The sequence below is a fragment of the Eschscholzia californica genome, unplaced genomic scaffold (assembly GCF_041429995.1).
Source record: "Eschscholzia californica isolate CP2 unplaced genomic scaffold, dmEscCali1.0.p SCAF_1, whole genome shotgun sequence".
In the NCBI taxonomy this organism is placed as follows: domain Eukaryota; kingdom Viridiplantae; phylum Streptophyta; class Magnoliopsida; order Ranunculales; family Papaveraceae; genus Eschscholzia; species Eschscholzia californica.
This window is the reverse complement of record NW_028238198.1, coordinates 75,546,554-75,570,905: the sequence shown is the minus strand read 5'-3', so window position 1 is coordinate 75,570,905 and position 24,352 is coordinate 75,546,554. Positions and strand designations below refer to the sequence as shown.

The 24,352-nt window shown below is 34.5% G+C and overlaps 3 protein-coding genes across 5 annotated transcripts; 2 read left to right on the top strand and 1 right to left on the bottom strand.

Moving 5' to 3' along the window:
• The first annotated feature begins 657 nt into the window (after positions 1–657).
• LOC147569181 (Adenine nucleotide alpha hydrolases-like superfamily protein) lies at positions 658–3,415 on the top strand. Its single transcript, XM_086655629.1, has 4 exons — positions 658–1,230; positions 1,433–1,527; positions 2,090–2,211; positions 3,060–3,415. The coding sequence occupies exons 1-4, from the start codon at positions 1,050–1,052 to the stop codon at positions 3,145–3,147; spliced, it is 486 nt and encodes a 161-aa protein (XP_086511755.1). The 5' UTR covers positions 658–1,049; the 3' UTR covers positions 3,148–3,415.
• An 8,370-nt stretch (positions 3,416–11,785) lies between these two features.
• Positions 11,786–17,792, top strand: LOC147569180 (E3 ubiquitin-protein ligase IPI1-like). Its single transcript, XM_086655628.1, has 6 exons — positions 11,786–12,349; positions 13,134–13,303; positions 14,665–14,723; positions 16,014–16,039; positions 16,133–16,526; positions 16,954–17,792. The coding sequence occupies exons 1-6, from the start codon at positions 12,193–12,195 to the stop codon at positions 17,495–17,497; spliced, it is 1,350 nt and encodes a 449-aa protein (XP_086511754.1). The 5' UTR covers positions 11,786–12,192; the 3' UTR covers positions 17,498–17,792.
• Positions 17,793–18,173: 381 nt separating this feature from the next.
• Positions 18,174–23,946, bottom strand: LOC147569179 (cyanidin 3-O-glucoside 7-O-glucosyltransferase (acyl-glucose)-like). Of its 3 annotated transcripts, XM_086655624.1 has the most exons (12): positions 23,383–23,946; positions 23,251–23,314; positions 23,035–23,093; positions 22,362–22,437; positions 21,822–21,893; positions 21,643–21,730; positions 19,807–20,071; positions 19,448–19,563; positions 19,138–19,358; positions 18,900–19,034; positions 18,711–18,801; positions 18,174–18,626 (listed from the first exon to the last, which is right to left on the bottom strand). In XM_086655624.1, exons 1-12 carry the CDS (start codon positions 23,518–23,520, stop codon positions 18,383–18,385), a joined length of 1,569 nt encoding a protein of 522 aa, XP_086511750.1. In that variant the 5' UTR covers positions 23,521–23,946; the 3' UTR covers positions 18,174–18,382. The 3 variants fall into 3 exon arrangements, with proteins under 3 accessions (XP_086511750.1, XP_086511752.1, XP_086511751.1); XM_086655626.1 differs by lacking the exon at positions 23,035–23,093 and having other exon boundaries at positions 23,383–23,581; XM_086655625.1 differs by lacking the exons at positions 22,362–22,437; positions 23,035–23,093 and having other exon boundaries at positions 23,383–23,596.
• Between the last annotated feature and the right edge of the window lie 406 nt (positions 23,947–24,352).

Sequence of the window (24,352 nt, the reverse complement as noted above, 5' to 3'; positions counted from 1 at the left end):
TTTTTTTTTTTTAGTTTGAAGGTCGCCGCCCGGAAAATTTTCCGGCTGGCGATCTTCATCGGAGAAGAGAGTGATGAGTTGGAGAGAGAGAGAGAGAGAAAGAGGTGAGTTGGTGAGAGAGGTGACGTGGAGAGAGATGAGTGGTGGAGAGGGAAGTGAGGTGGAATTTAGGTTTTTTATTTTATTTTATTTTGAAAATACATTAATAGGAGGGGTAGTTATGACATTTGTATGAAATTAGGGGGCCATATTTGAATTTACAGAATTTTAGGAGTCATATTTGAAGCTGATCACAAAATAGGGGGCCAAATAGGAATTAACTCTAACTTTTTTTAATTTATAATGAAAAAGTTTAACCTATATTTAAGAAAAGTTGTCATTAAATGTATGAAAATGGATATTATTGAAAAGAGTAAAAAACTTATTTTCTTTATTTCAGAAATAAGACACTAAAACAAGACAACTCAAAATTGATATTTGATCATTCAATTTGGGACGAAGGGGGTATTAGATATCTAGGAATCTCATTTATACGGAGAATATTAGTCATGATTTCTTGAATTTTAGAAGGTTTTGTACCAAATTGTTGATTCAATCATTAATCCAAACCATGGGCTAGAGAATTATTGGTCCTCTTTGGACCTCTCTCCTCCTAACACATTATTTTGTCTAAAGATTGTGATCATCACATCTCACCCCCTTAAAGTTGTGGTTATTATTGGAACCCCAACTCTTTGTGTTTTCCACGTGAGCTATTCCTACTCGACCAGAACAAAGATCCCGAAAACTTATTTGTAGCCGTATAGTTCTCCCATCTGTCATATCTCGAAAAAACTTCGAACTACACGCCGTCAGATCAAACTTTGACCAAAAATCGATCGGTCTCAATGTCGGGCACAATCGTATTTTCTTAACGTTAGCCATGACGTTTTCAGTTATTATTCTTATTCCCAATTCCACTGATTTAAACAGAAGAAAAAGAAGGAGAAGAAAATTCGACTCTGACAATTAGGTCAAGAAGTTTTGAGAACTGAAAACAGAGAATTTTAATGGCGACATCAGAAAAATCAGTTATGGTGGTCGGAATTGACGATAGTGAACACAGTTATTACGCTCTTGAATGGACATTAAATCATTTCTTTGTTCCTTTTGCTTCAAATCCTACTTTTAAACTTGTAATTGTTCATGCAAAACCCTCTCCTTCTCATGTTATTGGCATGGCTGGACCTGGTAAGTTAACTCCTTTATCAATTTCTAGGGTTTTCTTTCTTCTGTTTAATTTTGTTTTTCTTGATTCATGAAAAAATGGGGTTTTCTTTTAATTGAACTTCTGTTACTAAAACTGTTTTCATTTAGACTTCATTTTTTGAGATTAATTTGGGGGAAATTGTTGGTCTAGGTTTTATCTTAAATTAATTTGGGTTTTTATTAGGTGCTGCGGATGTGTTGCCGATTGTTGAGGTAGATCTGAAGAAGATAGCAATTAGAATTTTGGAGAAAGCCAAAGAGATCTGTATTAGTAAATCTGTAAGTCAACACAAATTTTTTAGATGAATTGTTAATGTTATTACTACTAGTATATTACGAAAAGCAATTTTATAGATAGAAGAGGTCACAAAAGTAGAGGTACTCCAAACCTGGAGTAGAAATTAATCGTCCATCGAGAGTGAAAAAGACCATCGAGAGAAGAGAGCCGCCTCAAAAATAGTGACAGTTGATTTCTTATAGGTCTGGAGTAGACTTTGACTTGCAACTTCTTTTACAACTATGACTTAAATCCTAAGTAATTACCGTAATTTTTCACATGATACAATTGGATGGAGAATTATTTTACTATATTTTGTGAGCATTTATGATAGATTAGCTCGTACTGAAATTGTAATATAAGAGTTTGAGATAAGAAAGTGAATGTTGAATTATTTATTCAAACTCACTTTAAGTTTAATATGTGGTTGTTATAGCAATGTACTTTGATTCGTTAGGGATCACGTTTGATGAGATGTGCAAATGTTATCGCATAGCTGATATATCACCTATATTTTTGGATTCAATGAGGTAATGTGTTTACATGAGTGATTTTGTTAAATAGGTGAGCGATGTACTATTTGAAGTGGTGGAAGGCGATGCTAGGAGTGTTATGTGCGAAGCTGTAGAGAAACACCAGGCAACCATGTTGGTTGTCGGTAGTCATGGTTATGGTGCTATTAAAAGGTAAAGGTCTTGCTATTACGAATTTACGATATCTCAATATTTCGCTTCTTCTTTTCTTGTTTATATCTTTTTGGTTTTTCTTGTTTATATCTTTTTTGGTTCTTCTTTCCTTCAAAGCAAAAGGAATGCTCAGACACTCAGTTTAGGCGAAGGGCAATTTGTGACCCTTAGATCCACCACCAACCTAGTTATCGATCTTTATGTGGTTGCCACAAGTTTCAGTAGTCTTGTTATTGGTAGCTCCCTTTAGGATGCCAATTCATCGGATTGAATCTGGTTCAATGTCTAAATTGACTCAAGTTAGATTTCAGAATGTTTGTTTTTGGCTGACTCGTTTAATTGGCTGATTTGTGTTGATTATCGGTACATTTGAGTTAGACTATTCAAATTTAGACACGTCAGATGAGTTAGATTTGGACAATGAGAAGAAAACACCTCCTGAGGAAGTGGAGTAGTTGCATGCTATGTGATTTTTTTAGTCAAACCCGCAAATAGGGGAACGCGACATTGCATTGCCTTTGCTTACATTTCGAATATGAGATGCTTTTAGGTATCTCCTTTGATCACTTTCACACGCGCTACACACACACACAAATACCCGCAAACACAGGCGAACACATACACACACATACACAAGAGTTGAGGTCCTTGAAGCCTCCTATTCTGAGAAAAGCTAACGATGAGTTACAACATCTAGCTCTAGTTACTGACTTGTCTTAACTTTGTAATCTTTTAGATATATTCTACTCGATTCTTTGAAATGAATTTTGTGAAGATATTTGTACTACTTTCCATTAGGTTATCGACAAAAATGACGAATTTAACACATTGTTTGATCTTTGTTACAGGGCTGTACTTGGTAGTGTAAGTGATTACTGTGCTCACCATGCTCACTGCACTGTGATGATAGTGAAGAAGCCCAAGATCAAACACTGAGTATTTCCTCAAATTTACATCGATAATGTTTCCATTAGAAAGCGTTCCCGATATTCTTGCTATGAATTTTCGAATGCTTAAATGTTCGATATCTCTAGCATTATATCTACCCAAATAAAGTTTCTGAATCGATCAAAATAAGCCATTTTAATCATTGTTGTTGATTCTACTTTCGTATTACTTGTGATTTAAGACTGTTATATGTGTTTGCTATGTGATGTACGCTATTAGTGAGTTGTGAATAATTAAAAGATAAATTTTAAGTGTAGAATGTTGATTCCTTATAGGACCTTTAACTGGTTGAGAGGTATTAGGTTATCCCATTATACATAAAGGTCGTGCGTTCAACTCTCAGATGTTACCGTTTCTTCAATTTATTATTGGGTCCAAATGGCCAGGTTCAACACCTAATGGCCCAATCCGAAATTTGTCAAATGGACATGTTCAACAACTAATGGCCCAATCCAAAATTTGAAGAGCATGCGTACTCCAGCCAAGAGTTGTTGACCAACACCTAAAAAATAGTTCATACACCTTGCCTGGGAGGTCTGTACATCAGGGCCGGTCCTGACATTTTTGTGGCCCGAAGCGAAATTTTTGAATGTGGCCCTTAATTTCACATATGATGTCTTCTAAAATAATTTGTGACAATATATTATGTGTTCTCTGTTTGAAATATTTCAAAATTTTAAAGAAGACCCACTCATTTTATATTCATCTTCATCTTATCTTGTAAAATAATTATTTTTGTTAGAAGCATCCCTTCTTATCTTCGTCTGTATCTTCTTCACTACCATCAGGGCCGGCCCTGATTTTTCGGTGGCCCGAAGCGGACACGACAAATGTGGCCCTAACTCTTACTTATAAGTATATTTCAAAGGGACCCCACCGGTGAGCTGGCTCATGCTGTAACATGATTCCACCCACCTGTGATTTTGTAAATATACTCATTTTAAATAATATTCTAACAGAAGTTTTATGACTATTTCAAGAGTCTTAATTCCTCTCACATTTTTTTATTTCCTCTTTCGACAATTTTTTTCCTTCAAATGACGGCTTCAATTTTTTTTTCCTCACCATAACTATTACCAATAATGCGAAAAATGTGCTAAATTATATTTTAGAACAAAAATAGATATACGCCTACTTATATTACAATTACAAAATACGCTGGAAATTCGGATGTAAATTAACACCTTGTAATTTTAGCTAAACAAAAATTTTAGGTTTTCTATATAAATCTCTTCTGATATGCATGATACGACTTAAGTGCATAAATTAACTATAATGAGTTAAAATTAAGGGTTTTTTTAACTTACCCCCTCATCAGTAATTGGTAATTGAGTTTACCCCCTTCAATAATGGGAAATTGAGTTTACCCCCTTAGGTTTACTATTTTTGACAAAAACACAAAGGTTGTGTTTGGCGTACGTGAAATAAATATGACTACCAAGAACAATTATCCTTCAATATGATTCCTTGTAGTTATTCCACCTTACTTTTATTGTTTGATTTGGTCGGTAATAAGATTTGTAAAGATTGATTTTGGTTGTAATTTGCGATTTTATCGTCCCATACCAAACATGTCCTTAGCAGTTTTGCTAAAAACACTAAATTCAAGGAGGTAACCTCAATTACTAATTACTGAAGGGGGTAAACTCAATTAATGATTAGTTTTGAGGGGGTAAGCCCAAAAAACCCTAAAATTAATTAAGATATTATTTACGAGACTTTTTTCTTCGGCTTTTAACACAAAGAAATATTTTTGTATGTAAAGTTTCAACGAGTCTTTACCTAAATTTTTGGGTCGCCTCTACTTATATACAGATATACAAATTTCAATTACATGTACAACAACCAAATTATATGGTTTTATTCCTCTTTTCTTTTTTTCTTCTCTAATACATAATTTCGCAAAACAATATTGACAAAAACCAAAAAATCAATGAGACTTGATTTAATTATAATTTAAAGTTGAGATGGAAGTTGAAAATCAAACTTATGCTAACTATAACCATAACAATAATTGTAATAATAAACAAACGAAATGAATTAAATGATGAAGTCAAAAAAAATGTAAAGATATATGTTAAATAACTTATTTTTATATAAACCTAAAATATAATAACTTTCAACAAAAAAAAAAATATATAATAACTAACAAATGTAATGGACATATAAAACAAATGTTCAACAATGCGGTAGACTTGATTGCTGAGAGAGATAACAGAGAAAGAAACGTAAAAGGTACAAGAAGTTTTGGTGATGCTGTACTGTAGTGGAATTAATTACTCAATTAGTTAGAAGAAGGTGGGGGCCACATGTTCCAAACAATGAGAACGTAAAAAGGCCCAGCAAGTTGATTTGTTAAGTGGATCTCGGAAGATTTAACTTGTAAGAAATTTTACAGGCACCCAATCCGAATGTGGCCCCCAATATTTGGTGGCCCAAAGCGAGGCTTTGCTCGCTTTGGGCCAGGGCCGGCCTTGACTACCATCAACATGATCACCGACCATCACTGATAAATTGAATATAACGTCTCTCTATCTGTTTATCTCGGTCTCTGATTTTTCTAGCAACTAGATGTGTGTGCAGGGGCGGAACTAGGGGGTGGTTGGAGAGGGCAACGGCCCTCTCTAGAATTGGGTTAATAAAGAATTAATGGTAAGGGCACTTGACTCCCACAAATTTTTTACGTATGATCCTATCTATTAGACTTCACCTTTGCCCTCTCTAACACTATTTTCTGTCTGCCCCTGTGTGTGTGAGGAAGAGAGGGAGGTAGTCGAACACAAAAGTTGAGCAATTAAGAAAGAAAAAACTTGATGAATGTAAGAGTGAGATAATGATGGTAGTGAATTAGATGAACACCACAGATACAAAAGATACTATCAATAAATAAATAATCTTTAAGATGGGTTGTCGTTTAACCCAATGAATCAATGGTGTCAAATTGAAAAAAAAAAAAATTGTGACTCTTAATGAAACTATTGTATTTGTATCAATAGCCCTGTCATATTAATTTAATAGTATATAACTACTTTGAATTTGTTAGTATTAAAATTGTAACATAAAATTTTATGTTTACAATAGTATCAATAGTGATATGTTACTAGGATGATAGTGAGAACAATAATAAAACTAAGTATACTGTATATACAGAAGAAATCAAGGATAAAAAGTCAAAAGAAGAAACATAGGAGAGGATGAGAGACCCACAGGGTATTAATGACTTTGTTTACTTTGTTGTGGGCCCCGTGTAAGTTCAACTCACCTTGTTTTGGGCCCAAATATGCCGAACTCACGATTATTGTGGCCCTTTTTCTCTTTAACAGGTTGTGGCCTAGTGAAAATATATAAGCACCTCCAGTTAAACTCCTCCTAAATGTGGCCCTCAGATTTTGGGGCCCAAAGCGACGCTTTGTTCGCTTTGGGCTCAGGGCCGACCCTGCTGTACATTACTTATGAGACATGGTAAAGCATGTTTTGGAAGTTTTCAATTTCGACATTTAGAAAGTTTCGTTTGTCTACTGAGTTTGAGACAGAAAATCACAAACAAAATTTAAAAAAAATGATAGAAAACGCTATAAAAATAGACCTACCATATATGTAATAGGAGTTAGCGTTAATGAAGAGTGAGAAAGTTCATCAAGAATAAAATCGATAAAAAAAAGTAGAACCCATTGACTTTATATAGATCCAGAGAAATTTTAATATGTATTTTCTTCTAACATACTTCAAATCTTATACCGTTGGCAAATTTTCATACAAAACAGATTGCTGAACTTTTGGTTGTGTGAATAAAAAAGCGACTACACATGTGACAACAAAGAATTTATTGCTCAATGTTTGAAAAAAAATCTTAAATATCCCGATAAAATTTAAAAAAAAAACCCAACCTTGTCCTTCCAATCTAACATCGGGCCCGTTATTCTAAGGCCCAAAATATGAGGGATAATAGAAAAGAGGCCCGATCTTAAATATTAATGAGAAAAAAACCCACTCTGTAAAAGTACCACATTACCTTTTGTTACACAAAATCGTCCCCATAAAATCCCACCCACTTTCTCATCCAATTTAATTTGGTCAGTCTTCTTTTTACAAAAACCAAGATTTCTTTTTTACTTTCTCTTTCTTCATTCTCTTTACTTTCCCAAAAATTAAAAGACCAAAATCGTCCCCATATAACCCAAGTTTTTTTACTTTCTCTCTCTTCATTCTTTTCCAAAATAAACCTACATCTTCTTCTTATCTTTCTACATTTTAATACTAGACTCTTGCATCTTCTTCTTCTCTTTCTACATTTCTTGAGTAACCCTCTTCATAAAGAGATTAATTAGCATTGTTTCATTCATAGTCTTCAAGAAGCTAGGTTTTCTAATATATAGAATTTTTGTTCTTAAGAGTTGGGTTTTGATCTTAACAATAGGTTTGTTGTTGAATCATGAGATATTTTGGAAAAAAATAGTTGTTCATGTTCTTCTTTATTGTTAAAAAAATTTGGCGTTTGAGAAATATTGAAGAGATCTTCCGAAAAATATAAGTGTTTTCACAAATTTTTTTTTTGAAGAATTCACCATGAAAGTTTGTCTCCTTTTTCAACTTTTCGGTTCGATTTGTTTACATGTCAAAATTTGTTTTGATTCTTAAAGATATGTCTTTAACATTTCTTCGTCTGCAGACGATTCAGAAACATGGTGACACTTTTCTATCTGTTAGTTGCAAAGACATTGGTTTAATGAACATTATTCATAAATATTTTAGTACAAAGGGTGGATTTTTGACGTGGGTGTTTACAACATGGATAATTATGGTTCTTTCGAAATTTGAGTGCTTGTGAACATTTATGAAAATGTTTCGAAAAAACTTTTGCATTTTATGTGAGATGTGTTTTCAACATTTAGCATTATTTGTTTACATATTTGTGATTGCTCTAATTTGGTGTTTAGTAGTAAACATTTTTTCATATGTTTTAGACTAACCTGGTTTTTTTTTTTTTTTTGTTGGTATTAGTCTTTTTACATTTTGTTGTCAACATATTTAAAAATGTTTAAGTATTTCATAATGGCTTTTAATGTTAATAACTTTTCACAACATTTATGAGTGCTCTGTGTCATTCTATATATGATGTGAACATTTTAGTAAATGTTTAGACTTTTAATATAATTGTGTTTGCATGTCAAAAATTGGTTGAAAATGATTTCATTGCTTTCACAAATTAATATATGTTTGGAATAGATATTAGAATGTCGATGTCCTTTCTGATTGTGATACTAACATAATTTTAAATGTCCTATGCAAAGGTGTGTATACTGTGAACAATGGAAAAGGAAAGTCAGATGATAAGGAGATTGAAGTCTGAGAAAGAAATTATAAAAGAAAGAAGGTGGGGAGTTGAAATCATAAAAGAAAGAAGTGACCCAGAAAAAAAAGACAGAAATGTCATTCTTGATCCTTGAAGATAATAGGATTTAAAGGAGATTGGAGAACTTTGTAAACATTTTTGTTACAAATTTTTTGTTATTAATACTTGAAATTTTGTTGTTTACTCATCTCATAATGGTTTCAACATTATCGAAGTTCCACAAAACATTAAATAAAATGCTATGAGAAACATCGTTTTTGTATTCATATATTCAAATTCTTCCAAAAGTTGTAAATAATGATTATATACAACACATACCGGATTAATTCCGACAAATATCACATTGCTCTAAGCAACATATAAATTGCTCTTTTGTTTTCTAGTTTGTAAGTAACATAAAAATCCTATCTTAGAACAATTTTGCATTTGCTTAAGCATAATCAAATCTCTTATTACATTGAGCATACTACTAGTATTTTTAACTAAATGTTTACAACAAATACCAAATAACTTAGAGCAATCACAAATATGCGAACAAATAATAACAAGTGATGAAAACAACTCAAAATATGCAACCAAATAAGCCTCAATGTTGTCAAAAGTTAACAACATTAAGAGCCACCATGAAATACTGAACATTTTTAATTATGTTCACAACATCTGAAAATTTATACAACGAGCAAAATATGCACTCGAATATCCATCAATGTTATGAAAATTTATAAACATTAAAAGCCACCAAGAAATACTAAAACATTTTAAAATATGTCGTTAGTACGATTTATACAACGAGCAAACTTAAAAATATTTTATTTATATTTATAGATGTTACCACCAAAATCCAGATTTTGTGCCTCAAAAAAAATTGATTGATGTTTTAAACATTTTAAATTTGTTTTAGAAACAATGTTCATGCAACGAGCAAACTCGAAAATGTTTGATTTATTTAGTCAGTTTTATCGACATTTCCGATTTTGTTCGAAGATAACATCCATTTTTTTGCAAACAAAAAAAATAAAATAAAACAGAACACTATTATCGAACAAATCATATTGACAAATACAACACATCAAAATACTTCTGACACATCTCAGTTTGTTCAAAGCGAAAACAAATTTGCTCTTGTTTTTTCGGTTTTGCAATAAACAAAAGAAGCTTATTGCAAAAGCATCTGCAAATTTCCTCACAACAAAATCCAACCTATATAAACATGTAGTTACAGCAGAAATCCCACTCTAAGAATCCAAAACATTTTGAGTTTTGTTGACACGAAAACAATTATTTTCATTAATTTTCCAATCTTCGTTAAAGTTGTCAATTCTGCCCGTTTTCTTTGTGCAAGTTTCTTCTAGCCCGACTTTAAGGTACATTTAATCTGGACAACTTTTTTATCCCAAGGATGTTTTTCCCCACTCCTTCAACCACCTTTGTTTCCTTTCATTTTTCCCTTTTCTTTCCGCTTTATGGCAGCAAATGGTTCCTTGCATAGGACAATTATAACATTGTTATCAGCTTCAGAAATTTTCCGAAAACATATAGCATGCTAACTTGGACACAAACATAAATGTTGTCAACATTTCACAATTTGATTATTATTCTGAAAACGCGCAGTAACATTTTAAAATATGTCCCAAACAAATAAAAGCTATCAGAGAGCAACTTAATAAAAGAAACCAAACCCTTGGTATAACTAAAACATATTTGAAATTGTTTGGAACATTAATGTACTTGCAGAGAGAAGGATGACAAATGAAGTAATTAAATCTTTATTGCTAATAATAGTTTCGTGCTCAAAGCATAATTGCAAAAACATAAACATCTAAGAAGATGTTGATAGCAAGTTAGGAATTGCAAACATCAACCAAGGAACTGCAACCAAAAAATCATCATTGCCGAAAATATTTATACAAGTTAAAAAACACAATCACTAAGTGAATATGTAGAAAAAAAACATAGGAGAGAGAAACATGTACGGAAGATCAAAATGTGAACGAGTTTTTTTGGAGCAAGCATTTTCGAGTTTGGTCCCTGAATCAACATTGTTTCTACAACATATTTAAAATGCTTAAAACACCAATCAATTTTTGTAAGACACAAAATCTGGATTTTGATGGTAACAACTATAAAAATACAGAAAACATTTTTCAGTTTGCTCGTTGTATTAACATCGTGCTAACAACATATTCTAAAATGCTTACAATACTTGTCAATTTGTCTGTTAAACATCAATATCTACTAAAACGTAATTTCTAGAGAGAGAAACCGAAAAATAGATCTAAGTTTGTACTTTTTCAGTTCTTAAACAAAAAAATCTGTAAAAGCTGTTCACCATGTTAAGAAATTAATTAATGAGGAAGTAATACTCAGATATGAAATTTCTAGAAACATCAAGAAAAACCTCATTAATGGTGTTTAAAATCTTTAGATCTGGATTTTTTTCTCTAAAACATCAAGAAAAACCTCATTAAATGAAGATGAACAGAGAGAGAGGGAGATTCTTAATATGAAATGAAGATGCAATGAAGATGAATAGAGAGAGAAAGTTTAAAGAAAACAAGAAGTGAAGATGAAATTGAGAAAATATGTTTTAGTTTGAAGAAATGAGGAAGATGAAACAACAAGTAATCATTCATTAAGTTGCAATAAAAGATTAAAGATGGAGATGGACATACCTTGACTGTTATTGCAAATGAGTTGAAGAAGATGATGACGATTTTGTTGAAGAAGATGATGATTTTGTTGAAGAAGATGAAGCTTGAAGATGACCAAAATCTTTCCCAAATCAAACAACATTTTCGACTAATATTTCGTTGCTGTTAAGGAGAGAGAGAGGGCAGAGAGAGGAGAGAGGGAATAATGGAGGAAAGTTTTTTTGTTGTTAAAGAGGAGAGAGCAGATGAAGGAAAGTTTTGGAGAAGGAAAGAAAAACTGAGTTTATAATGGAAATAATGAGGGGAAGAAAATCTCTAATCTGGGAGTTATATATAAAGGGTAGAATAGGGATTACCTAAAGTAATGGGTTCCTAGAGATGGGAAAATGTACCTAGGGATCCGAAATTGGGTTTGATATTGGTTTATTTTTTAAAAAATGGGTTTTGTAGGGCATTATTAATCTATGGTGGGCCTCATTTAGTATTTGACCTCATTTTTTGGGTTTTTCAATAAAAAATTCATGTGTATTACATAATTTTTTTCTTTTTTCGTTTTTCTCTTTTTTTTTTTTTTGTCTAGATCCATTGAATCAAGTTTATTACGTTCAATTAAATGACAGGTATTTCACGTTATGGAATACAGGAATATTCCTAACCCCAAATTCAGGTAAACATAACGTTTCGTTTCATTTCTCCGCCGAATCAAATTTACAATAGTTCAACAAAAAAAGAATCAAATTTACAAAATAACGTTTAGTACTAGTATATCTTATTGACCCCGAGAAGACTTCTTTTTCAAGACTAGGGATTTTCGGACAAACCCGAGATATCGTCTTCCTGATTTTAGAGAGAGAAAGTGGATTTATGTGATAACGCGAATCCTTCGATCAATAATCAGGATTTTGTAAAAATTTTCTAGTATTATCTTCTAAGTTATTACATCAATTATCAAAATTAAGGAATTTGGAAAGGCGATGGAGTGAATTTTGACAACGATCTGGAAATAATCGATCATTTAGGGTTTCAGTTATGGGATCAGGAAATCCCAATCTTCTGGAAGATGAAGGTGGTGGAGGAAGTGCGCCTGATGGGTCGTTGATTCAGTGCTCAATTTGTTTTGAGGTCGTCACTGATAATGGGGAGAGATCTAGGGCAAAACTGTACTGTGGGCATGAATTTCACCTCGGTGAGCTTACAAATTAAGATTTATCCTTTGTTTAATTGATGAGTTTTGTTTGCAAATTTTGAGTTATTACGATCTATGGTTATAATTTTGTCTACCTTTTAAGTCTTATTTGGAATTTGATTTCTAATTTAGGTTTTGGGTTGTATACTATATAGTCAAAATTGAAGTGTGGGTTGTGTAGTTTTCTGTGTTTTATAATTTGGAGTTCTCTTTGCAGCTTGATGCCTTTTAAGGGGTTGACACAAATTATTCATTGTCGAAAAGTATAGATGTTCGAGGGCCTTGATTGAAACCTCATATTAGTGAATCATAACTTTCTGAAATTCCATAATTAAGAGCCCATGTAGGGACTAGGGACTAGACTCCGTTTCAATTCAGCAAAATTAGGAAGTGATGGGGTTGTGATATTATCATCTGACAGTAGTTTCCTCCACGAGAATCTCATAATAGCCGTTACTATTTCGTGGACTTGTAACCCTCATTTGAAGCTCCTTCCATGTGGAATGATGTTTTAAGAGTTCAGATATAGATTTTATGTATAATATGATTCCGTTTGATTTTATGTATTTGGATTAATTCTTCTTTCTTATACTCTTAACGTCGTAGTTTTGTATTCCCCTGAACCTGTTCGACTTCGATCTGCATTCACTTCGTTATGTACTGATTCCTTTTGCTGTATAAGAACCGATAAACTACTATCTTTCGAGAACTTGAACATATTCCGACTTTAGACTTGTGGTTATTGCTCTAAACTATTGATTTGCATCGTGATTTTCCTTTTCAGATTGTATTGGATCAGCATTCAATTCAAAGGGGATAATGCAGTGCCCAAATTGCAGAAAAATTGAAAAAGGTCAATGGCTTTTTTCAAATGGTTATCGTTCATGTCCCGAATTCAGCATGGAGGACTTGACTCATGATGAGGATCTTTATGATCTAAGTTATACTGAGATGGTAAAAAGATAATTATTATTTTTAATAGTTCCAGTTCCACTATTTCCAGTTGTAGTTTCTTGAATAGTTCTGTTGCAAAGTTCATTGTGCACTATTTCAACTTCTTTTTTTCTTTTTGTTATTTTTTGGTGAGTCATTTGTCACTGAAAGTAGTTCATGATTCTTGTGTAGCTATAGTTAGTTCCCACTGCTTCTTCAAATGTGGAAACTATTCTTTATATAATCCTATAACACCCCAATAATAGATTATACTGTGTGATTCAAGCTTCATGGTGGTCTAAGGCATTAGAGAGTTGTGCAATAAGTAGTGAAACACTATTATATTTTATATAGTTTTCAACTTTGAAACAATTGTCAATGACCATAATTCAAAACTTAATAGTAAAGTAAAATTTGAACGTATTACAAAATAACGGATTGATATGAATTATAAAAATGAAGGTTCAGTTGTTTAAAAGGGGTAATATTCTAAAATGATTTTGATGCAAGTAGGAGGCACAATAGTGGTAAATGTACCCAGTGTTTTAGAAAGTTTCAAGCCATATGTATTTGAACCTGAGAATTAAACGTGTGTATATTAAGTCACCTGTTATTTTTGAGTTGATGAAGGCCATAAAAACATTAGTGTTTTGTTCATTAAACACTTAAGACTATATATTATGGTAGTAACGCTGTAACGTTGAAAACTATGTTAGCTTTTTTGCATAATTCACCTCATTTTCTTCACAAAAAACAGTTTGCACATTTTACGCATCGAGACGTACGCCTCGAGGGGCCGCCTGGCCTTGTGGAAGCAAACCGCCGTGAGGCGTACAAATGTATTTTAAAACACCGGATGTACTTCTATCATCTATACAAAGCAGGTGACTGGAAATTGCTGCTGTAATCAGTTACACATTTTGATAAAAGAACCACCAAAATTTATTGTTGTACAAATAAACATGGCTGTTCGTGTAGTATTTGTTTCCGATCATCAAATTTTAAGTACATACTGAAACAAAACTTAATTATCAGTGCCCACATTGAATTGTTAAAATATAACTCAAAGGAAACATTTTCTTAGAAATATTATCATCTCTTAAATCACTACTTGTTGTTAAGGAATATATACCGCTATTTGTTAGTTATTACAAGTTAACCATAACCATGTCTTCTAATTCTTGGGTTTCTGTCGGCGTATGGTTGTTGGATTGAATTATTGTTTGAAGTTTGAACACTTGATATTTTTATACTAGATCATCTAGATGTTATATGCTAGTTTCCTTCTTGCATATGTATTTTCTTTGAGTTGCAGCCTTTCTATTTTCCTTAACATGTGCATGGCAATATCTCTAATTATATTTGTATCTTTTCTTTATCAGTCATTTGGTGTTCAGTGGTGCCCGTTCAGTGGAATGACCAGGGTTCCTTCGTCATTTGAGTAAGCATGATCATCTAATCACGACCTATACGCTAGAGTTCTTGTGCTTTAATTTCTTAGTTGGAAGTTTCGCAAACTTCACATTTGCATGTCCTAATAGTTTGTTCCTTTATTTTAGTTGGATGGGCAAGTATCTCTTATTCCCTGTAGTCTCATAATTTTTACTAGATCTTGCTTGGTTATTGATAACCTTTACATTATCATCATGGGACAGTGGTGGGAGTCAGGTGTGGTTAACCCAACCTGACTTGGTCAAGCACAGGGTGTTGGCATGTGTAACCAAGGTTCTGCAAACCCAAATTTGAACTCAGGGCAAGCACCGGGTCCAGCTTGTCCAAACAAGGAACATAGATCTGCATTTTCGTAATCTTATTAAATTTATTTAGCTATTACTTATACTCCATTTACTTCTTAATTTGATTAGAAAATTCTTACTACTTGAACAAAATTTGCGATTCAAAAGTTCTCGTTAAACAAAGCTCTGATGGAGAAAACTAAAAGTCTAAAACTATAGTCTTCTTTAGTGAAGTAACAAAACAAGGTTATTTTGCTTAACTGAGGTTTTGCAATAGTGTGAAAGTACTTGAGTTGATTCAAATACTGAGTATGAAAATGCACTTAATCTAAAGAGAGCTAAACAACCAGAAGAATTACTTGGGCCATGCTTGGAAACTTGAGCTGACCATTAACAAGATCCATGGGTTCCCTGAACATGGCTGGTCTGTAGTCTGTACTCCCTAAGCTTCCCTATGTGGAAGGGTCCCATTCATATCTACTTTGAACCAGCTGATGGAATTGGAGTACTGATTGCTTAATGCATATCATATTTCTGTATCTTTCTACCAACCTTGTGTGTTCAGTGAAGACACGGAAGCTTCAAGGTCTTACCCGTATCTCAACTTTCTCTTTTTTTATACTTTGATCGCGGGGTCGTACTTCCGCCTACAATTAGAGGATGTTCTTTAAATTCTTGGAGACTTTAAAGAAGAGGTATGATTTTACTTTATTAGCTTGTAGAAGTGACTTAGTATGTCACTAATGAGTAAGGGGAAACTTGAAGATTTTGTTCCTACTCACTTTTTATTCCCCTCAGGCAACTACTTTAGAGAATCACATGGTTACCATGAAGTGGTGATGGAAAGATGTCCTTGAGATGAATTCTAAATTTCTACTGGAAATGTTCTGAACCTTTTAGTGCATAAGAAAGCCTCTAGTTCAATATTAAAAAAATATGCTCTTACAAGTCGTGTATTTCAAATTTCCTACGCCTAATCGTTGCAATTTTTGTAGGGAAGGGGATTCACCACCAAATGCATGTGAGTTTTTGCCCGGGACTTATATTTATTTGCTTAGATCTTATTCCGAGGACAAATGATCAGCAATAATGGTATTGATATTTTTAACTGCAGATCATGAGTTACTGGGGCACCATGCCGTCTTTGCTGATCATACAGCTGCATCACCAGTTGCTCATTCATGCCCCTATTTTCCCTACTTCAACCCATTTCACTCATCTTCAAACTCCAACGAGAGTGTTGCTGATGGTCTTAACTTCAATCATCATTGGAATGGCATGTCAGGCCTCAACGACATCTCGACTTCCCATGCCTTTTCAGCTAGTGATCTACATTATCCTGGCTGGGACCATCATTCTCCTCCTCCCCCTTTCTCTACAACTAGCAGCCATGTCAGCAGCGCCGACCAAGCTCCAATTCCACCGGCACCATTAAGACCTGCAAGGGCAGATTCGGATGGTCTAGTAAGATCTGGTTCCCTTATGCGCCCAGTTCTTCTTGGTAATGGGTAAGTTTTGTGAATACTTTGATATAATATTTTGATTATTTGCCTTCAAATTTAGAGTATCTAGATACCGATTGATTGGTTTAGGACATCATTTCATTTCCCAAAAGTATATTACCCTTCCAGATACAGAACAAAATACTGGGCATGCATTTCAAAATTGGAAGTCCCAACTTTAAAGTTATATATCACCGTGCTACATCTTTTGTTTCTAATCTAAGTTCCAAAATACGTATTTTAGAATATCAAACCCCTCAGTGCTCTGAACTGAATTTTACAACTCTCGAGGTCTCTCTTAATAAGGAGCCTATGGGTCAGTAACTGAATACAACTAATTGAATTTTGTATGAGAAAGTGAACAATAATTTGCTGTTGGTGCTTGCCAAATCTGTTAACTTTGCAAGTGAACTCATCTGACATTGTTACACAGGTCTGGTTCTAGAGCAGGAACCTCTGTTATCTCGTCGATGGTTCCACCTTATCCAAGCAGCAATTCTCGGGCCCATGAACGGATGATCCAGGGGATCTATGCATATCATCAACAACAACAATCCAATTCAGCTGGTGTACGAGCACCCATGCCCCCCAACATGCGAAGATCCAATGGGCCGAGGGGTTTAGCTGCTCCTGCAGTCCCAGTGGCCTCGTCTTCTGATCATCCCAACGGGTACTTTGTTGTTCCCCAAACAGGTTCTTCTAGTCGGAATCTCCAAGAGAGAGAAAACCCTCTTAGAAATCGCTTCTATGCATGGGAACGAGATCGATTTGCACCATTCCCTTTGATCTCAGTAGAGAGAGAAAATAACTGGTGGGGTCCAGTGCACCAAGCTTCAAGTGGGTCAGATACCAGCGACGCAGCCGCAAACTATTGGCACAGGTATGGATCTGAGAGGATGTCGTCACAAAGTCGGCCAGAGAGCTCCCATTATCATCCACTTCACCACCCCTCTGGGAGGATGCATCCTTTCATTTGAAGAAAATAAATAAAAGAAATACTCTTCGAATGAACCTAAAACAGAAGTTATTATGTATGAGAAAGTGCTCTAATGGTGCTAAACTGAGTCTGTAGATTTTTTCTCAGACTCTCTCTCTCTTTATGGTTGTGGTCTTTGTGGCTTGAAAACCTAAACCTAAAAACAATCTCCTGTCATGTCACATGACCATCTGTGTGATGAATTTGGCTTCCTGTGATTTTCTTGGCCTTTGAGGATATATATAAAAACATCATCTGTTCTCTCTTTAATGGCGAAATGAACTAGTTTCTTCTTTGTTGAACTTGATATTTACTTTCATGTGATCTTTGACGTAAACTGCTATTGTATCATGTGAGATCTTCATGAAGATGATAATAGTAGGACAATCTATTACTAAATTCTTGGCAGTTTTCCTCAGGAAGTTTGATTTTCCATTCATGTGATCTTTGCCATAAATTCATCAAAATAAGTTTTATAGTAGTTGGGAGTCTTAATTTTTATTTAACAATTGCCCGATTGAAATCTAAGATTCCTGTTAACTTTTTATTGGTCTAACCTTGGGAGACAATGCTAGCTTGCTTGGTATGTGTCTTCTTTTTTCTAAGGGTGTGACTGATTCAAATTCGATATTAGAATGTTTGTTTTTGTTTGATCATAATTCTTCGCCATTTTGGCTGATGAGCTAGATTCATACAATACCACTTAAGGCAATAATAAAAAAGTATTCTACCAGGACCATACACCATACACAAATCTTGGTTGTGTTGCTTACAGATTTAAAAGTAAGTTATTACGAAAATATTTTTATAAAATGGAACTACGAATTCACCTAAATCTACAAGATGCGATGGAATATAATCTTAGTCTTTTGTAAGGCTACAGTAACTACTGTGAAAAGTGGGACGTCTCGTTACGGATATTCAAACCACCACCATTTATGTTCAAAGTTTCCGTTCTTTTCTTCTTGAGAAAATTTGAATACCATTGAGCTGATGATTTGAGTTCTCTCTTGAGTGAAAGATGTTTAAAATCCACATGAACAAGTCCATATCTTGTTTGATATCCAAAAAGAACCTCAAAAACATCTAAGAATGACCACACAAAATATGCTCTTGTATTTGCTCCATTTCTGAACACAACAAAAATAATTCATTACTCGAAAAATAGCAGAATTTTCAGCAGATTTAAGCTTTGGTGTCTTTAATTACAATACCTGATTGCTTTGAGTGTGCTCTCGATATACCCTTTTATGTAATCAATTCTTTTTGTATCATTAAGTGTTTCGTTGCTTGGCCCCCCATATCCTGATAAAAAATTAAAAATCATTTCGATCATGGACTTCATCCCAAGAAAACCGAAGCAGAATTTAGTGATTGATTTGAAGTTTGTAAGAAAAACTTACCATTTTCATGAATAAAGAGAGGAGGGTTTCCGTAATGGTTCTTGAAGTATTCAAGCAAACCCTGTAAACCAGCAGGATTCCCGGGTAGAGAAGCAGTTGGTACAAATTGACCAGTCGGTGTATCATCTCGGGTAACTATAATTCAACGCCATACTACGTTAACTTACGCATATATATGTATAAGTATGTATTTTATACTTGGAGAATGGACTACGAAGTTAAAGGAATGAAATGAGACCTGAAATCATGACATTCATATCAATATAGTAGTCATGGTAGCTAGCTTTCAGGCTACCCAAGTTGTCTCGAACGTAAACTGTATAGTAATGGTTCAAACCGATGAAATCGGTTGACCCTTTAATGAGTTCTGATTCTTGTTTCGTGAAAGACGGAAGCCTTGAGCCAACTCTATTTTTCATTATTTCAGGATAGTCTCCAAATACCAGTGGATCTATAGCCCTTTATATCAAACAATAAGATCATCAATCACTATAGGTACGTATAATATGCAAAAACCTATTCATATGCCTCTATATATATACACTTACCATCCAATATAGAAATCAGCAGCTCTTTGGGTTGCAAGAACGTCTGCAGTAGAGTTTGTGAAAGGAAGAAACCAGAAGCCATTGACATTCAAGCCTATGAAGCCATTTTGCCTGGCCTGAAACAGGTCCCGTATTCATATCATACGAGTCAGATTTCTACATAATGCATAGAATAGGCGTGGCAGAAATGATCCTATAGCTCGATACCAGACCTATAAGATCGAGTCCGAGGCAGTCCATCAGGTTTAGAAGGTCGAGAAGGGCTAACTCGATTCACCGTGCAGATTTTTTTCTTCTTTAGGGGCCGGACTCGGATGAAATAGTCTTCAAATTAGAAACTATGTGGGGTAAAGACTCACTTTGTATTTTTGTTTGTATAAGGCAGCAACTGAAGCATGGGCTAGCAAGAAATGGTGCATTACGATGTACGGTTCTACTGAAGAGTTGCCACCCGTGCAGTCGATGAAGCCCGGAAAGATGGAATAAGAACATCGTTGAGGTGGAAAAAATCCGATATCGTAAGATGCTGGAGCCAGTATATTTGGTTCATTGAGGGTGGTCCAGTATGAGACTCTATCACCAAACTCTCTAAAGCAAACATCTGAAAAGTTTGTGAAGTCCTCACTATAACAACAAAAGACAACCAATTTGAGCTTAGGTCTGAAATCTAACTCAAGTTCATACTAACCCGAATAAAATTTGAGATTTTGTTTTACAAATTCTTGTTGGGGTCCCTCCTTATATAAAAAGGATTCCTAGTTAGAATAGGATTTCCCTTATTCCTTATTTAGGGAGAAATAGAAGTTTCTATTTCTAGCCTAAAAAGGAATCTTATTTCTAGTAGAATACCTCCTTATTTATCATTATAAATAGGGAATGAGAGGGAAGAAATTATTCATACTTTCAGGTTAGAGAGTATCATACTTTCACGATAGAGAGTATCCTCCCGGTTGGGAGCTCCCAGTTGGGAGAGTTAGTAGAGAATCCTCTCAGATATATCTTCTCAGGTTAGAGAGAGATAAGAGAGATGAAACAACTTCCAGAACAAAGAGAAGCCAGAGAAAGAGAGATTTCTGAAGTGGTTCTTTCAAGAGAGATTGAAAGAGCAGAATATTGGTTTGAAGAAAAGAAGATTATTAATCTTGTGAAGCAATTTAGTTTGTGGTTATCTTCTTCAACCTTTGGTAATCTAGGATTTGTTCAAATCCTAAGGAGTAGGAAATATCTATTTCTTTGTTTCTTTGTTCAGTTTATCCACCATAGTTTTGGTGAAGAGTTGTGTAACCCATTATTTAATTATAGTGGAAGATTTCTGGACTAGGTCCCGTGGTTTTTTACTTTCTAGTGTGGAGGGGTTTTTTGCCACGTTAAATAATCTTGGTGTCTCTGCTTTTACTTTCACATCGTTTATCTTCATATTCCTGAACAAGTTAATTAGGTTATTTTTCCTAACAATTCTAACTCTTGAAAACGCCGTACTCGGAGTTATATATATTATGGTCCACTATAAGTTGGAATTAAGGACATATACTTAATTCGATTTAAATTATTACTTGTCTTTAACATTAGAGTATCTATTTGGTTGAGTTTGATTTGATTCTTGTCCTTTTTATTTGTATTGAAAAATTTAATTTTGTAGAAAAATCAAGTCAAATCCAGATCAAGGACGATCCCAACAAGTCCTGAAGCATTGAGACGTTCGTCACGTCCACGCAGCCTAATTGCTTCTTACCAGGATGAGGTAAAGATTGATCTATCTTCTAAAATTAGGGATAAGCTTAAATGTTACTATGTTAGAACTGCTAACCGAGCTCGTTTTAGGGGCTTTATGCATCCTAGAAAATGTTTTTTTGTGAGTATCTTAAGACCATTTTCATAACACAAGACCATAACAAGTATTAAGTTCAATACAAAACCAATCAGCAGCGAGTAATCGAGCAATCGAGCTTAGATATTATTTAGTTGGTCGTGAGAATTTCTTGCCCATGTGGGGCTATCCTCACAAGCTTCCTAACATGTGGTATTCTTTGCGTGTCTAATGTATAGCACATGTGATTATTAGACCTATCATGTGCAGGGCTCGTGAAGCCTTAAGCCAGGAAGAAATCTCGTAGCAATTGGGCTTGAGCATGGGTGTCAAAAGCGGGGTAATATCAATCAAATTTTAGGACACAAATAAGGACAGAAATACTTGCATAATATTAGGACTTAGCCATCCACCATATTCATCTTCAAGTGTTTGAGGGAGATCCAAGTGGTAGAGAGTAACATGTGGTTCGATTCCTATATCATCTCATAATGAAAGAAAAGTAAGACAATCGTACCAAAATCTGAAATACTCAAAAGATTTACATGTAAACTGCATTTTATGTACCATGACTAATCAGTTCATCTATGAGTTTGTTGTAATACTCAACTCCTTTGGCATTAAGGGCTCCTCTCCCATCTACACATTAGTAAACAAAATGGATAATTTGTGTTAATTATTCCAAGTTATCTCTTTACCTATCAAAGTAAGTAAATATATTATTCTCTCATGCCTACGTTTAACAGGTACAGAGTTTTGTTTTTTGTGTAAGTTCTCATAAAGGTTTTGGCACGAGTTGAGATTGAACTCGTCGGGTCTCTCCAGGACTCGGGCACTTCCTATATCAGGTCGAACTTTCACATCCCATCACTTTTAAAAGACAATTTCTTCTGCTCTGATACCATGTGTCATGACCCAAGTTCATTGGCATTCGGAACACCAACGTTGTCCCTAATTTTTTTTTCCGCGTAAACCTCAACGTCAAGGGTACACAACTTTGTTCTTACAGGAGCCCACTCAAAGACCTTGGCCTGAGTTAGGTTTGCAACTCGACCCAATACTCAAGAGTCAAGAGCTATTCGAGCAATTTGGGTTATAACATAATACCTGGGAGAATCCTTGGCCAAGAGATTGAGAATCTGTAAGCTTCAAGTCCTATTTCACTCATCAGCTTCACATCTTCCTATCAACCAAATGATTTCCAAACATTTAGTTGGCCTGTGAAAAACTTATGAGTAGGGGTGCCTCACTTCTTTTTCTTTCACAATGCCATATTTGACACACATCCAAAGAGGCATTCTATATTTTTAATCGTAGTTTGACTCAAAAGCTTACGTGTCATCCTCTTCTCTATCTACTATTAATTTTTTGTTTTACATTGTACAGTAAAATACATATTGTGTCACTACTACACCGAGTAAGATTTCAGGTAGGACTTTAAGTGATTGTAGCATTCAAATACTCAAATTGCACTATTAAGACCGCCTTTTGTCTATTATACCACCTCAAAATGTTGAACATAATGAAATGGCAAATTATAGTACATATACGTCATTTATTATAGTACAACTTAGAGAAAGAACAATCATGATGCTCTGCCCGGCCGAACCTCAGTTGGGGTATGTGGCTGGTCAGATGACCACAAATTGGTTTTGAGTTGAGATGACCTATACTTTATATTCTTGGTTGCTAGTTACCCATTCTCCCATGTGGGACTATTCTTACAGATAGCGCATAGAGACATTTTCTGAGAAAGCAAGTCACATTTAATCTGTATTACCTTGTACTTGTGATATCCATCCGCGGCTATATCTCCTGTGCTTTTATCAAGTACTTTACCTAAACACATTCAGACCAAAATCTAAGATATTTTTTTATCCTCATTCTTTCTCTCTCTCCCTTTCTGAAATCATAGTTATTTTTATCTCCATTTTTCTTTCTTTTCTGTCCCTAAATCCAAATCTGCATGTCAATATAATCCAAGAAAGAAACTTACCAGCATGAGTGAAGTTGTCCCATACACATGGTTTCCTTCCATCTTCTGCCACTGCTCCTTCATACTGCATATAATATATATGTTTAGATTTTTCCTAATGAGAGAAAAAGATGAGAGGACTAGAGAGAGAACCTGATAAGCTGAGGTTCCAGCACCAAATACAAAGTCAGATGGGAAGTCATCTCTACTGAGTTTTGGAGTCTCTTGTTCAAATCCATCTGCTGATGATGACACAAGAAGAAGCAAGAGAAATGAAAGACAATTGAACATCTCTCTCTCTCCCCCCTCTCTCTCTCTGTCTAAGTTTATGACACACTACAATCCACACCCCTCTCTCTATCTCCCTCTACTCCTCTAGTCTTTAATATCTTCAAGTTATTGAATTAAGGTGGCATGCACCCATCTTTGTACCATTAAAGTGACATGTTGAATTGGGTTAGTTTTTTTTTTTAAACATCTACAATAGTCTCTTGTGGACATGTGGTGGAACTTATTATCCTGGGTTCACAAAATTTCGTGACAAATTTTTGATAATGCCTTTACTGAAAACCCCCACTTTTATTAGTAATTCTCCCTTGTTTAATTAGTAATACGTAGATGTCTTTACCGTAGAGAACATGTATATGATTTCGGTCTCTGAAAGAAAAAAGAAATTTTCTCTTTTATATAACTAGGTTTCCTCCCCGTCCTACGGACGGGGAAGATCCCTCTTGGCTAATGCCTGAGAAAATAAATAAATTTAGATTACAACATTCTTGGAAAGAGAATAAAGAAGATAATGGAGAATAAATAGGGAGAGATATTAACTAACAGTTGTAAATCTGACTGAAATTGGTGAGAGAGAGAAATAGGTGGGAAGTTAAATGGGAGAGAAATACGTGTGAAGTTAAATGGTGAGGGAGAGAAATACGTGGGTAGTTATGTAGGGATATCCTAACCACTTTTGGTCGTTTTATATTATTACCCTTCTATTTTGAAGGGATTTACACGAAAAGGGATTTTATAACAGCCATTAGATGTGATCTTTATGAAAATCCCAATAAAAATAGACGGTCAGACTTATCCCCTGGATAACCGACTGAGCTGTTTTAATATAATAGAT